The sequence below is a fragment of the Hemicordylus capensis genome, chromosome 6, assembly GCF_027244095.1.
Source record: "Hemicordylus capensis ecotype Gifberg chromosome 6, rHemCap1.1.pri, whole genome shotgun sequence".
NCBI classification, from domain to species: Eukaryota; Metazoa; Chordata; class Lepidosauria; order Squamata; family Cordylidae; genus Hemicordylus; species Hemicordylus capensis.
In genome coordinates, this window is record NC_069662.1 from 131,889,168 (window position 1) to 131,905,019 (window position 15,852).

The 15,852-nt window shown below is 43.0% G+C and overlaps 1 protein-coding gene across 6 annotated transcripts in view; it reads left to right on the plus strand.

Annotated features, from left to right (window-relative positions):
• Window positions 1-15,852, plus strand: part of CALCR (calcitonin receptor) — a 360,448-nt gene that overhangs the window by 249,592 nt on the left and 95,004 nt on the right. For all 6 annotated transcript variants that reach the window (XR_008310066.1, XM_053263181.1, XM_053263180.1 and 3 more), the window contains one exon: window positions 13,685-13,797. Coding sequence is in view for 5 of the 6 variants with exons in the window: in XM_053263181.1 (XP_053119156.1) it covers window positions 13,685-13,797 (113 nt within the window). In the remaining variant the exon portion in view is untranslated. The remainder of the gene's footprint in view (window positions 1-13,684; window positions 13,798-15,852) is intronic.

The window sequence follows — 15,852 nt, forward strand, 5'->3', positions numbered from 1 at the left end:
TACAAATCATATTGTTTCCGGGATGGACGCTTCTATGGTTTCCTGCTTTTCATAACTGAAAATGTCATAAAGTCTAAACTGGTTCTCTACTCTAGACTGGCTTGGAGACAGAATATATTAAATTTGTGAAGTCTATGAGCACTTTTCACGCAGAAAATCACAGCAGGTCTACATTTATGCTTTGCTTATTTGTAAATGTATGACAAAAGGTAATTAGATTCTTGGTAGAGATGTGCATGAATCATGATTCATGCACTGATCTGAAGGGTCAATTCGGGCACCTTTCAGAGTGAGGAAAGCAGGTCAATACCTGCTTCTTTGCCACTCACCGCAGCTTCCCACTGTGGCAGCATGGTCCCAGCATCCCTCACACAGTGGCGGTGTGGCAGCACGTAGATGGCCTCTATGCATGTGCAGTGGCCATTTGTGTGATCAGCATGCTTGCTGACCATGAAAATGGCCACCACGCATGCGCAGAGGCCATGTACTACGCACCACCGCCACATGACGGGATGCTGGAGAGCATGTGTGTGTTGCTGGGGAGTGTGACTCTGCAGCAGGAAGCTGTGGTGAGCAGAGGAGGAGCAGGTATAGACCTATTCTCCTCACTCTTAAACATGTTCAAACTGACCCTTTGACTCGGTGCACGAGTTGTGATTCGTGCACATCCCCAATACTTGGATGTGAGTGATTCACAGTATATATTAATGCAGTATATTTCACTACATGTATCTATCAGGTTGTAACTGGCATACCTATCCATTTTGTTTCATTTTTGTAAAATAATAAATAAAATGGGATCTGGATCTGCACCATTTTGGTTGGCCGCAGGCAAGTTTCACCCAGGTGTCTGCTTCCTACTTTCATTTTCTTAACTAGTACCGATGTAGAGTTTGATGCTGGCAAAAATGAGTGTCTTTAAACCAAATTGACATCTATATTTGTTTGCCCACTTATTAGATAATCATCTTTTAAAACTTTGGTACTTTCACATATATTCTAGAATCGTTCAAGATAGTGAACTATTAGTGGAATAGTTCAAGATAGTGAACTGAATCAAATATTTGCTGCACTTTCAAATTTAAAAACAAAAATCGTGTTTAGATCTGGATTGATGAATAGTCTTTTGTAGGGTTTGCAATTTGGTATTTTCAGTGTTTCGGTTTGGACTCGAACTGAAACACCCCTGTTCTGTTCTGTGCCCGAATTTTGCTCACCCGAATCACCCCTGATTCGGTTCGGATTCAGATTTACCCGAATCCAAATCGATTCGGGTAAGAAAAATGGGTCCTGGGGGCCAAAAGAGTGGGGTGGGGTGGTAGTGCCCAATGGGTGGAGGCTACCACCCAAATTTCAGGGGGATTGGGCAAAGGGCTGATTTTTGGTGATTTTTTGAAGTTTTAGTGTCTGTGGGGCAGATCGGGGGCAGAAAGTGGGATCTGGGGCAGAAGAGTGGGGTGGGGTGGTAGTGCCTAATGGGTGGAGGCTACCACCCCAATTGCAGAGTGATTGGGCAGAGGGCTGATTTTTGGTGAATTTCTGAAGTTTACGCGTTTTTAAGGTTTTCCCCCATTAGGTAGAATGGGGGGGGTGTCGCTTCACGTTGGGGTGAAAGGGGTGGCCTAGAGCAGTGTGGGGTTTTTGGTTAATTGTTGAAGTTCATGTCTTTAAGGTTTAGATTCTATGATAGCAAATTAGAGTGGATTCATGGTGTGTCATTGAAAATCTCATTTGCTATCATAGAATCCACACTCAGAATACCTCAGAAACAACAGAACCCTGTACGCCATGGGTTAGAAACCCATGGGATTGGTTGGCACCCTATGTGCACTACACCACCACTCGCTCTGGGCCACCCCAGCACCCACCAAATGAACTTATGGGGCTGCTGAAAGCTCCATTCTATTATAACTTATGAGGAAAAACCTTAAAGACGCGTAAACTTCAACAAAATCAGCCCTCTGCCCAAATCCTTTGAAAAAATTCAGGTAGCTTTCTTTCCCCTACCCGGCACTACCACCAACCCCACACCACTCGAGGCCACCCCTTTCCCCCCAACGTGAAGCGATACACCCTCCATTATACCTAATGGGGGAAAACCTTAAAGACGCGTAAACTTCAGAAATTCACCAAAAATCAGCCCTCTGCCCAATCACTCTGCAATTGGGGTGGTAGCCTCCACCCATTAGGCACTACCACCCCACCCCACTCTTTTGGCCCAGATCCCACGTTATGCCCCCTATCTGCCCCAAAGACACTAAAACTTCAGAAATTCACCAAAAATCAGCCCTTTGCCCAATCCCTCTGCAATTGGGGTGGTAACCTCCACCCATTAGGCACTACCACACCACACCACTCTTTTGGCCCCAGGACCTTTTCAATTAAAGTAAAAGGAAAGCAATTTCTGCATTGAAATCAATGGAGGCAAAAAGGCGGGAAATTCAAAGAGACGTCAAACTGAAAATGGAGGGGGAAGAAGAAGACAAGACTGGCACTTTTCCAGGGCACAAAAAGGAGACCCGAAACACCCAAAAAATTCGGATCCAAAACGGGTGATTCGTTTCAGGTCCGAAAATTATCAGGTCTCATCATGGGTGATTCGGTTCGGCTCCGAATCACCCGAAATTGGTCGTTTCGGGCACAGATCATTCTGTACCCAAAATGTTTTGCACATCCCTAGTCTTTTGACTGGCAGGCTGTGGTTATTTCCAGATACTGCAAAGTCAGAATTATGTTGCATGGAATTGTCTGAAGTTTGGTGGTATTGCTTATTTACTGAGACACCACTAAACTACTTTAAAACCTGAATAGCTGTACACTGAAGGCAAGAGGAAGAAGACCATCTGGTCTTTCCTTGTACTTGAAGCAGTTTCATTTTTCATGGTTTTTGTGGCAGGTTACCACCTAGCTGAGGCATGCTTTTCTTCTTTGCAAAACTGAAACAAGAGGAAAAAATGAACACTTGGGAATTCAAACAATAAGAACAGTCCTAAAAATGATAGATAAAATGAAACAGCATACGCTTTCGAGTGCTCAGAGCACTTCATATGCATTATTTTGCTGCAACCCTTTCAACCAGGGTTGTAGCCATTTAATTTTTGATCCTGGACCTAATGGTCTTATGGGAGCCCCCTCACTCCTTGGTAATTTCAACCCGTTGGTTCTAGTCCTGCCCTCAGGAGTAAAAGAAAACAAGTCTGTTCCTTCTTCTGTATATGCAAACAGACACACTGATGTGTGCAAACATCAGCTTAAATAAACTTAAGGCAAATTTTTGTTGCATCATTCATGCCAATGAATTCAAAAATTAAAACCACAACACATGCCCCTTGGTTCACAGTTCTCACGTAGACCTTGTGGATCACAAACCAACTTGAAAATAGTGCATTTGTGGGGGCGGGAATTGTTGTTTGTATGTTAATAGTTCATTCTACTTTCGCTAAGTGTGAAGTACACTATAGATAGAGATAACGCTTTCTGGCAGTTTTACTTGAGCAGTGGAAAAATTGAAGTTTTTGTAATTTTCTGCAATGAAACAAGCCACTTGTAGAATGTTTTTGAAGTTTAAAGAAAAAAATTCAAGAAAATCATTAAAAATCAACAGATTGACTAATCTATTTCAAAATAAATACACAGAGTCCTGCCATCTTATCTTACACCTGAGCCCAATTGCAGAACCCAGTGTCAAGCCATTCCTGGATATCTAAAGGGTTGGACATAAAACTAGGTTGCTTTACCCTTTTTTATGAAGGCAAAGGTCATATTCTTCCAGATGGGGGTGAAATGATGATCTAAGGGGAGGCTTCAGCTACAGGAACTTTGGTAATTTTGTGCCTTGAAACAAGCCTGTTATAGGACTTTTTTGGAGTCTTTTTTAAAATCCAAAAATCCATTGAAAATCAATAAATTGACCAACCCACTTCAAATTCAATACACCAAGTCCTGCTATGCCACCCTATATCTGTGTCCAATTTCAAAGCCCTATGCAAAGGCATTCTGGAAATATACAAAAGGGGGAAAGCCCCATAATCCCCCATACTTACCTTCTCCAGGACTTTATGGCTCTTCCTCAGGAAGGCACAGGACATCAGGGAGGCAGCAACAGGGCAGAAGGAGTTTGCTGGGAAGCCTCCAGTACTCCTGCTGGAGAGTGTCCCAGGGAGGCAAGGAGAGAACACAGAACTCTGCCTCTGGAAACCCCACCCACCCACTGAACAGTGGATGGTTGAGTGGGAGAGGAGTAGAAGCCTGCCTGAAGGCCCTAGAGATTCTCCCTGGGCTGCTGGAGTGGAAGAGAGAGCACGCCAGGGAGGAATCTCCCAGTTGGTGCCCTTGCCCCGCCGGTGTGGGAAGGAGATTCCTGGCCTGCCGGGGCCCTCCAGGACAGTGAGGCATATGGACATTTGCCCCAAGGTCCATGGGGAATGGTGTCTCTGCTTACAACTCTGTAAGGTGAGCATAATTATCCCCATTCGGAGATGGGGGAACTGAGAGGGAGTGGCTTGCTGAAGGCCACCTAGTGGGTTCTTGGCAAAGGTGAGATTTAACCCCAGGATGACTTAATTCATAACTTAGAAACTATGCTCCACTGGCTCTGTAACAGCACTGAAGAACAACAGTGACTAAAACAGATCTAGCCAACAATGTAATAAACCTGAGTGAACAAAAAAGTATTTGCCTACCACTGAAATTACAGAATATATGATGCCAGACAGGCCTCCTTAGGGGGTGCACAAATGGGGCGGCCCTTTCTCTGGTCACCTTTTGCCTAACTTCAGAAGGTTGAGGTACTGGAAGATGGACCTGAGAGGATGGTCTTAACATTTGGACAGATTCTTATGGGATTAGGGATTCCTTCATTTCATTTCTTTATTGCAGTAGTGCCAGGCTGCATGCATGGGGAGAAAGGTTCATCAAGATAATCAAAAGAGGTCTATCTTCAGGTGCCATCAGTTCACCTGCTGGCAACTTGGGATCAGGCCTTCTCAGTAGCTTCTCCTAGGTTATGGAATATTTTCCATGCAGAAATACAAGATGTATCATCTTTAGATGTGCTCAAGAGAATTTGAAAAATTCTTTTATTATTATTATTAACCTTTTATATCCCGCTCTTCCTCCAAGGAGCCCAGAGCAGTGTACTACATACTCAAGTTTCTCCTCACAACAACCCTGTGAAGTAGGTTAGGCTGAGAGAGAAGTGACTGGCCCAGAGTCACTCAGCTAGTTTCATGGCTGAATGGGGATTTGAACTCAGGTTTCCCCGGTCATAGTCTGGCACTCTAACCACTACACCACGCTGGCTCCCTTTTTAATTTGAAGAATTAAAAAAATGTAGCTTGACTTTTAACAGTGGTTTTAATGAGATTTATGTTGTGATTTTTAAATTTTAATTGTTTTTTTTTAATTGTGAACCGCATGAACCATTTTGGATTGGGTAGTATAAAAATAAAATAAAAATAGATAAAGGCTGACATGACCCCAGGCCTTCTGTTGCCTAGGCCTACAGCCATCCTGGTTTCCCATAAAGAAAAAACCCTAACAGTGAAATAAACAATTTAAGCAGCCTCCCCCTTCTTTCTTCACAGTGTATTGAGACAAATCTTCCATACTGAGGTAGTTCAAATTCCATAAGCTACCTTACTATAGCTCTACAGAGCAAAGGGTTGTCAAAGAAAATTTCCTCTGATTAATTATCCTTGCTCTTTGCCAATGAGTCAGGCCCTCTGTATAGTGTCTTGGGACAAGAGATGTACTGATTAGACCTCATAAGTACTAGACCAACAATTTCCACCCTGGAGTCCTAGGAACTTTCTTGCTGAAGCAGTATTCCTCTCCAACCACTGTAGCAGAGACATGAATGTTGTTAATGCTATGATCTCGTGGGTATCAATGGGAGGACATTAGGTAAATTTTGGGTACATTGTGTTCTATAGCTTAGTCATCTCTCATCTCTATTTAAGACCTCAGATGCTTTCCAGCTTGAGATAGCATCTGGCAACAGATGCTGTGGAGAAGATAGTAGGAAAGCAGTCTACGATTATCTGCAAGTTAAATTGATGGGTGCCTAAGATATTATGTTGTTTTCTTTTCTTCTATTGCCCATGCACGTACTACATTTCGACATCAGATCCCCAGAGCTGTTATTCTGAAATTTAGCTCTTCCAAAAGACTTTTCCTTTGGACTGCATAGAGTGTGCATATTCCAAGTGTTTCTATATAAAGTGTGTTCCTGGTCATAGAAAGAAAACACGTTTCCTCATCATTGGCTTACCAATATGTTCCCCTTTGCTTCTTTTGTTAAACTAGAGGTTACTGTCAGGAACATGCTTAAGAAATAAATGGAATTAATTTTTTAGAGCATCCAAGAAGATTACTTAACTTGACTAAGTAATTCTGAAAAGACACATGTACTTGGATGACAAAATGAATGTTGGATATGTGGTCCTACATATGAATGTGTGGTTCTACAACACAATTCAGCCATAGTCCCCATTGAAATCTATGGCATCTACTGGATAAACAAAATTAGAAACTGGAAGGAAAAAAATTTTTAAGGACCCCATATAAATTAATGTACTTCCCAAACACACATTAACTGACTAAAGAGTAAATAAGCACTCTGCTTATTCATTCACTCACTCACTCACTCACTCATTCATTAATTCAACCACTCTTCTGCAACCCATGGCGGTAAGACACATTATAACACTAACGCAACCAATTTACAGAGATTAAAACATTAAGAAGCAATTTAAAACCTTGAAACTAGCCCTCACCAAATTGAATATGTAAAGGACAGAAACAGCATATGTTACCCCTTTGAGCATTTTGGAACAGAAAGGCCTTTGTTTGCTTTCTAAAAACTCATTGTGGCTAGTCCCTCATAGGTGCATATCATATGGGAAAGGGCATGCTCTCAAATGCTTATAGTATGCATTATGTACTTCACATCAGCAGTGGGCAAAGGGTAGGCTATGGTCTACCAACCCCAGTAGACCATCCAGTGCCTATTTGCTGCTGGGATACTTGCAAAGAAATGCTGAACAATAAGCACCTTGTTCTGATTCAGACAGGGGTGTAGCTATAATTGAGTGGATGGGTTCAAAGAACCTGAGCTCCTGAGGGCCCCCCCCCAACTCCACCACTCCCTATCTTCTTCATTATCTCCCTCACTCCTAGGGGCCTCCAGAGAGAGGGGTGAACACAGGCCCCCTCTCCCCTAGCTGCGCGCCTGGATTCAGAATGAATGAAGTAAGAATGAAGTAAGCCCACCTCTGCTTCATATTCCTTTGCTTGCCTGTCTATCTACCGTATTTACCTGAATCTGATTTCCACCCAGGTCTTTCCTGTTAAATATAGTGGGGTTGTCTTGAATTCAGAATCCTCTTTGTTTTTGGTAAATGCAGGTATAACCTGTATTTATCTTTTAAGGCATTGAGCCCTTTCTCACGATCCGTGAGTAGGGCTTGAAGGGGCGAGAGGAGGAAGCCTTGAAAAGCTTACCTCCCCTGCAGACTAAACGGGCAAGGCCCCTTGGAGTGGTTTTATCACTCTCGAAGCATTACACTCCAATTTAGATTGGTGGGCCCCTGTTTTAGCCTCCCTTTTTACTTTTATAGATAATACTGCAAAAGTCTCCCATGATTGGTATTGCTATTATCATTCCAGTCTATAAAAAGTGGAAAAGAGACGAGCCAGCCAACTTTCGGCCGATTAGTCTTCTGAATATAATCAGCAAATTATATGCAAAACATCTTCCGGCAAAACTTGTTGACTGACTTGACTCGAATAACATTTTGGCCCCCGAGCAGGTAGGCTTCTGTGAGGGGCGCTCTCCAATGGAGCAAGCTTTTATACTACACCATTTAGCTGAGAAATAAACTCACAGCACTAGGTCTGCCCTATACACTGCTTTTATAGATTTGAAACCAGCTTTTGACCTTATATTTAGGGATAGACTATGGCTAAAATTGAAAGACTTATCCATTGATAAGCGCTTTTTGGTACTAATTTACAAGCTCCATGAAAACACCCACCTGAGAGTTTGATGTAATGCGAGAGGTCATCTGTCTGCTGATATTCCAATTTATAGGGGTGTGAGACAGGGAGGTATTTTGGCCCCAGTATTGTTCAACTTCTACATCAATTCCGTAGTTTTGCACTTAAATGACCCCTCTACACATCCACCAAAATTGGCGAATAGACATCTCCTGATTTTATTGTACGCAGATGACATGGTTCTGTTGCTCAGACCCCTATTGGGCTGAGGCAGGCACTCACCTTATTAAGTTCCTACTGTGCAGACAAGGACATAGAAGTAAATTATCAGAAAACAAAGGTCCTGGTTTTTGCCAAACGCCCTCAGCCTCACACGTGGCATATGAATGGACAAAAGATCGAGCAAGTTAAAACTTTCAAATATCTTGGCATTGTTTTCCATTCAGCAGGCAGACAAAGAGCCTATCTACATTTCATAACCCAGAATGCCCAACAGTCGGCAAATTCAATTAAATCTTTTCACTTCACAAGGGGTGCTCTCTTTATCTCTGCTGCTATTAAACTCTTCGTAGCAAAAGTTTATCCGCAGTTTTTATATGGAGCCCAACTGGGTCCATTTGGAAATTTTTCCCCGCTGGAAGTTGTACAAATGAAATTTCTTAGAGCAATTTTTCAGGTGCCTTGTTGAGTTCCAAACACCGTCCTTAGATGGGAGGGAGGAGTCATCAGATTGGAAACATGTTACTGGCAGAGCATTCTCATTTTTTGGTTAAGATTGAACTCCTCCCAAGTGGGTCTGGCCCCCCTTAGTATTGATCGATAGTTTTAATTCGAAGTGGAAGGTGATGATAAAAACTAAACTCCATATTATGGTCTCCCTCAGGAAGAACTCGTTAGGTTGGGGATTGACCTAGCTAGGAGGGCCATTAAACAGCATATCCTTGACACTGAACTACAAGAGGAAGCAGCCAGGGTACTGAGAAGCTTGCATATAGGTAATCAGCTTTTAAATTCCTGATTATTTAAATAACATAGTAATTGCAAAATTTAGGCGAGCAATAACTCTCACTCGTGTCAACGCACTCCCCGCTGCAGTCTTAGAGGGGAAGTTCAATGGGATTCCATATTTGTCTTGCTTATGCCCTTGTGGCTCAGGTGCTATCAAAACCACCACCAAAGTAATTTTATATTGTGACCTTTACAAAGATATTCAATTGAATTTTATTTCCCCTTTACTGAAGAATTTTCCTGGCCACACAGATGATTTTTATCTTGACTATTTGCTGTCCAGTTTTAATGTAACGATCACTACTACTGTGGCCAAGTTTTGCTATATTGTGTGTAAACCTCGTAATGACATTGTTTGATGTCACTGTATTCTGGTCAACGGCCAAAATAAAGAGATTCTGATTACTCATGCTCTGGTAACCTCTCACATAGATTACTGCAATGTGTTGTACATGGGGCTGCCTTTGAAAATGGTCCGGAAACTGCAGCTGGGACTGGACTTTTTGATCATATTACACCAGTGCTTCGTCAGCTGCACTGGCTCCCAGTCCATTTCCGGGCCCAATTCAAAGTGCTGGTTTTAACCTTAAAAGCCCTAAATGGCTTGGGACCGGGTTACCTGAGAGAGCACCTTGCCCCATATGTCCCAACCCAGACCTTCAGATCTTCGGAGGTCCTTTTTCTGGGTGCCCCCACCAAACGAGGTGAGGCAGGTGCCTACGAGGGAAAGGGCCTTTTCAGTGGTTGCACCTAGTTTATGGAATAGCCTCCCCAGTGAGTTTCACCTGGCTTCATAACTTTGCTCTTTTAGATGCCAGGTAGAGACCTTTTTGTTCACCCGAATTCTGATTTTTAGATTTGATCTGATTTTTAACTAATTTTAAAACGAGTTTGTATTGTATTTTCTTTTCACCTTTTTTGTCTGTTATGATTTAATGTGTTATGTGTATTTATTGTATGTTTTAATCCTCAGTGAGCCATCCAGAGAACAATTTGTTATGAGGTGGCTAACAAATAAAGTTTATTATTTTATTAACCTGGGCTAACAGCTGGAGCTCCCTTGTGGGTTTGCCGCTGCGCCACTGCCAGGAGTCACCTGGCAGTTCACACGCGCAGGCAAAACCGGGTTGGGCTCCCCTAGCCCATTTTTGCCTGCGCGAGAGAACAGCCTCATTGTCTTAAATTCAGAGTCGCTTTCTTTTCAGGTAAGTATCTATCTATTTCTAGTGCACAAAGTGAAAAGCCACCAAGCAAAACAGGCCAGAAGTACTGGAATGACTGAAATAGTGGCTTAGTACTAGTCACAGGACACCTTAAGTGGTGCAGCAGGGAAATGCTTGACTAACAAGCTGAAGGTTGCCGGTTCGAATCCCCGCTGGTACTGTATCAGGCAGGAGTGTTATAGGAAGATGCTGAAAGGCATCATCTCATACTGTGTGGGAGGAGGCAATGGCAAACCCCTCCTGTATTCTACCAAAGAAAACCACAGGGCTCTGTGGGTGCCAGGAGTCGAAATCAACTTGATGGCACACTTTACCTTTACCTTACTCATCACAGGACATCTGAGTGCTGTTTTCATACTGCAGCTGGTTTATTTGAGCTTTGATCAAAAGAACCATGAGTGGAAAGAGAAAATGACTTCGTGCTTTTCAGCAAATCCTTATGCAAGCACTACTACAAACCTTCCCCCAGTGCAGCTGCAGTATATGGCAGGTTGTGTGAGTGAATTAAGGAAGAGGCAATCTGTAGCAGCACACTTAAGTGGGCCATGAGCCTTAACAACTGGTGCAAATGGAAGAAATTCTCCAGATTTAGGGTCACTGTTCTCACACAGCACTTTCCCACTAATGCTTTCCAATAACAGAAGCACACCTTTTGGTCAAAGTCTTGGTTTTTCATTGTATCGTTTCATATTGTGAAGCCACCTTGTGGATACTAATCGATGGAAAGGCAGGGTATAAATATTTTAAATGAATAAATAGTGGAAATAGCTGATTAAGGCTAGTGAGCTGTGCATTGTGGAAAAGGCAAAATTATCTCTGGATCTCAAGTAAATCTGCTCTGCAGTCCAAATTTCTCCCTGACCTCAAATACCTAATCAGCCTTCAGATTAGGCTAAATAATCAGCCTAAAAGGAACTTAATCGGATTAGGCTGATTAGGTGATCAACCTAAAAAGAACTTTGAAATTCTTTATTAAAAGATGTTCATGTTATACAGTAGACAAAAAGTCCCATATGTGCTTTTTAAGAACTCCGGCCAGCCAGACTTCTGGGCTATGACCTAACACAGGGATTCCCTACATGGGGTACTAGAGCCCCTAGGAGTACGTGAAGGGTTCCCAGGGGGTACTCGGAGGCCCGCCCCCCGTGCTGCTCATAAATAGTCTTACTGAAACTAATGGGACAAGTTTACTTCAAATGGTAGTAACTTCAAAAAGTGTATTTCAGTGGGATTACTCATGAATAACTTAGTTTGGATGTAAGTCAGTAACTAGAGTGGTGTGTCTCATAACCACAACATCTCTATGAGGTACTTGAGCTGAAGGTTTGCATCAGAAGAGGTACACTTGTTTAAAAGGGTCATGAACCACTGTCCTAACTCAACATGCTAACAGTAGAGTAAGGACCGCAGATCAATTTATATTTGGGAAATATGTTAGTATTTTGGATTGTATTTTAATAAGTAACATGGGAGAATCACACTGGAATGGCTTAACACTCAGTATGCATACTTTATGTGCATTTAATGTGTTAAATGCCAATTGCACATTGTGATTTCTCAGGAAACCAAATTCCAAGCTTTTTAAAATAGACTCTATCTACTTTAGAATTCAATGCAATGCTTGTTACTATGGTTATTAAGCTACTGATTTTTCAAAATTATGTTATCCTAGATTCCTTTATTCAGAAACAACTCCTAATTACTTCAATAGATTGTTTCTGCCCTCAATAGATTGTAGCTGTGAGATTTCCCCCTGTATTTTCCCACCCACCCTCTCTCATTTTCTGTTACACAAATACATGCCTTGAGTTGCAATTATAGCCCACAGCCTAATTGGATTCAGAAAGAACTAGTGATATTTTGGAGGTGGATATTTAACTAAAGCCAAGTCTTCTGAGCAGCAATTCATAGAAGCAGGCTGGAGGGTGTTCCCAAGATCATTTCAAGGCAGTGCTGGCATTACTCAGGCCAATGCAGTAAACATTGGCAATTGCTTCCCAGTCGAACATATGAAGCTGCCTTATACCGAGTCAAACCATTGGTCTGTTTGGCTCAGGGTTGTCTGTACTAACCTGGAAGCTGTTCTCAAGGGCTAAGTGGGATGTTAGAGAAGGTGCTTCTTTCCCTCCGTCCCCTGCTTTGAAGTGACTCTACCTTTCCTGATGGAAAGGGGGACATGTCAATGCTAAGCAGAAAGCTCACTCAACTCATGTTCTCATTGTCTCCATGGCACATCTCTGGCTTCATCTTTACACAGCAGTGATGGACGAGCAAGCAAGAAAATGAGCTTTTGGCTTATCCTCAGAAGGGATGTGCATGAGCCATTTTGGCGCCTCCTCTAGGAAGTGCCAAACCAGCTCGGGCACCTGCCACTGAACCGGTTCAGCGGGACAGGGAGGGGAGCAATTCCTTTGAGGAGCAGGTAAGCAAGTCCTTGCTTGCTGCACTGCCGCAGTGCATGCTTTTCCGGACACGGTGCTCGCTCAAGCAGAAGCCGCACACAGGTGTGGCACTGTTCCCTGCAGGCTGCGCACAGCGTCGGCACACACATGGCAGGCGCACACCCCCCAGAAAAGTGGCCAGGCAGCAGCGGAACAGGTAGGACCTGCTTACCTGCTCCTTAAGGGAACCACTCCCTACCCTGCCCACACTTGCATGAACAATTAGGCACATCCCTAATCCTCAACACCTTTGGTAAAGAAAAAAGATTATGCTGGGTGGAAAGCAGCAAAACAGAGCTCCTCCCCCTCCTGCCACACACATACACACACTCACACTCATCTAACCCCAGGCACAGCACCCAGTTTCCCCTCCTTTCTCTGCTGACCTCACCTTGCCAGCCCCAATGGACAGAATGGGTGGACCCTGAGCAGGGGAAGCCAACGCTACTGGCTTTGAAGCCAGACAGTCAGTGGTGATGGGTGTCCCAGCAGGAATAGATGAGAGAGGAGGGATGGCCCAGGGGGCAGGGCTGGTAGGGCTGCTGAGTTCCCAAAGGAGCGGGGAAGGACTTGATAATAAAAGAGGAAGGAAAGGGGGTAATGATGACAGCATGCTTCAGCTGTCACCACAAGGCAGCAGTTGAGGCAGGGCTAGCAAGGCCCATTCTCCGATCCTTGCCCCGGGCATCATTTTCCAATGAGCCACTAAAGGTAGGATTGACCACCTGATCTTAATATCTGGATTGGTTGAAGATATATCCTCTCGATCCTAGAGGCTCAGAAAAAGTGTAAAAGAAGAAACTGTTGATCCTCATCTATCACATTACAGAAGAGATTATGATATATTCATTATAATGATTTGCTATTTTTTTGCAGCTGAGTGAAGACAGGTATGCAGTGATCTGGGATCAAAGAGATTTAAAGATACCCAAAATTAATTTGATGTGCAAAAATAATGGGGTTTAATATATGGACTTGAGTTTTTTAAATGCATTGTCTCCTTTAAATTCACAGAAGTGGCCACAAAATACTGTGATGAGATGGGAACTTGGTTCCGGCATCCTGAAAGCAATCGAACTTGGTCCAACTACACACGGTGCAATTCTTCCACAAATGAAAAGCTCAAGGTAGATTTTTGAATGCTTGTTACAGCTTTTGTTGCTATCTAAATTTTTGTTCTACACATGTTCTACATATTGAGGTAATTCACACAATCAAACACTGTGTTCTACCTGGGTTTGGTTGCTGTGTGTATTCCCAATTGTGTGGAAGCAAGCTAAGAGGAAAATCTGGGTAGATTTAATTGTGTGGAAGCAAGGTGGGAGGAAAAGGTGCCCAGGTTTTCCTCCTATCTTGCTTCTACATAACTGAAAATTGGGAGCACACACAGCTCCCAAACCTGGGTAGAGCACAGTTTTTGATTGAACTCATTGTCAGGGATGTAGTTCAATGAGGTATTAGATTCCTTCCCTGTGCTGGAGACCACATGCATTTATGCCACACAAACACCACCTATAGTCATCTCACAGTGCCGACATCCTGAATGTCTATTGTTTAAAGTTGAATAGACATCTGTCCTAAGTAAGCAAGCCAAAGGGACAAACCCCTTTGCTTCAAAAGATGGTGTCTGCCATGTGCTCATAGCATTGATGTAGTTACTATGAAATATAAAAAAGCAAGAGGTGGCAACAACTCAAGCAGCAGTTTGCTAGAGATCTACCATCTTCCGCCACTTCATAGGGGAGGAAGCCATGAAACCAGCAACCCACCCTGGGCACCCCTGTCCACTCAGTAACCATGTGTCTAAACACTGCTAAATAACACCCACCACCATCTAGCAGGTCGTATTCTGTTGTGTAGCCGGACACACTTTGTGCAATGGGAACCAGGTTTTGTTCAGTTGGGCATATGTGTTCAATAAGGAACTTCAGTTCTTTTAAAGAAATAGATGAAACTAGCTGACCCAGCACAGAGCATCTGTGCCCCTAGTTCTCCCTGTCCCATCCCTCCTACCGCAACCGATCTGGCTCCCTGGCCCATCTTCATTTTGTCTCCATCCCTTCAACCGTTCTCCACCCATCCCTTCAGCCAGTTCTGCCGCTGCTTATGCAAGTCTTGGGTAACTTCTTGTTTTTGGACTACAACTTTGCTAACTGGGCAAAGAGGTACCTTTTACTGTGGTGATTCCCTTTATTTAGCAGGGGGAGAGTAAGTGACCCTATCCACCCCCAGCACAGTACATCCAGTGACAGTTGCTGGTGTCCATCTTGTGTTTTTTTTAGAATGTGAGCCCTTTGGGGACAGGGATCCATCTTATTTATTTATTATTTCTCTGTGTAAACCACCCTGAACCATTTTGGAATGGTGGTATAGAAATAGAATTATTATTATTATTATTATTATTATTATTATTATTATTATTATTATTATTAAAATAATAACAATAACAATAACAATAACAACAACTTACATAATCCTTGGCCTTCCGCCATTGTGGCTGGTATGATGGGAATTGTAGTCCAAAAACAAGTTACCCAAGACTGATTAATACTGTTCCTGTTCAGTCTTTATAACCTTTTAAAGTGTCCTGTCAAGTCAATTTTGACTCCTGGTGCCCCCAGAGCCATGTGGTTTTCTTTTGGTAGAATATAGGAGGGGTTTACCATTGCCATCTCCCGCACAGTATGCAATGATGCCTTTCAGCATATTCCTCTATCACTGCTGCCCGATACAGGTGTTTCCCATAGTCTGGGAAACATACCAGTGGGAATTTGAACTGGCAACTTTCTGCTTGTTAGTCAAGTTTATTAGAGCCTTCCCTTTCTCTCTCACTCTCTGCAAAGCAACTTCAGTTCTTTCTTTCTTTCTTTCTTTCTTTCTTTCTTTCTTTCTTTCTTTCTTTCTTTCTTTCTTTCAGATAGTTCAGATGTCATGCAGCACCAGGTTCTGCAGAGCGTCATTTGAGCCTCTGGAACACATGCTTTCTCCTCCCATCCCTGCACAAAAATGGCTACTTCCTGTATACACTTGTGCAAGGATTTTAAATTGGTTTAAGTTAAAATAAGATTAGATTGGTCATATTGTCCGAACCCACAAATCCTGCCTTATTCTAACCTACTTGCTTCAAATAACTTCAGACTTTGAGTAGACACTCATGTGGACATGGAAATGAGGTGCATGCG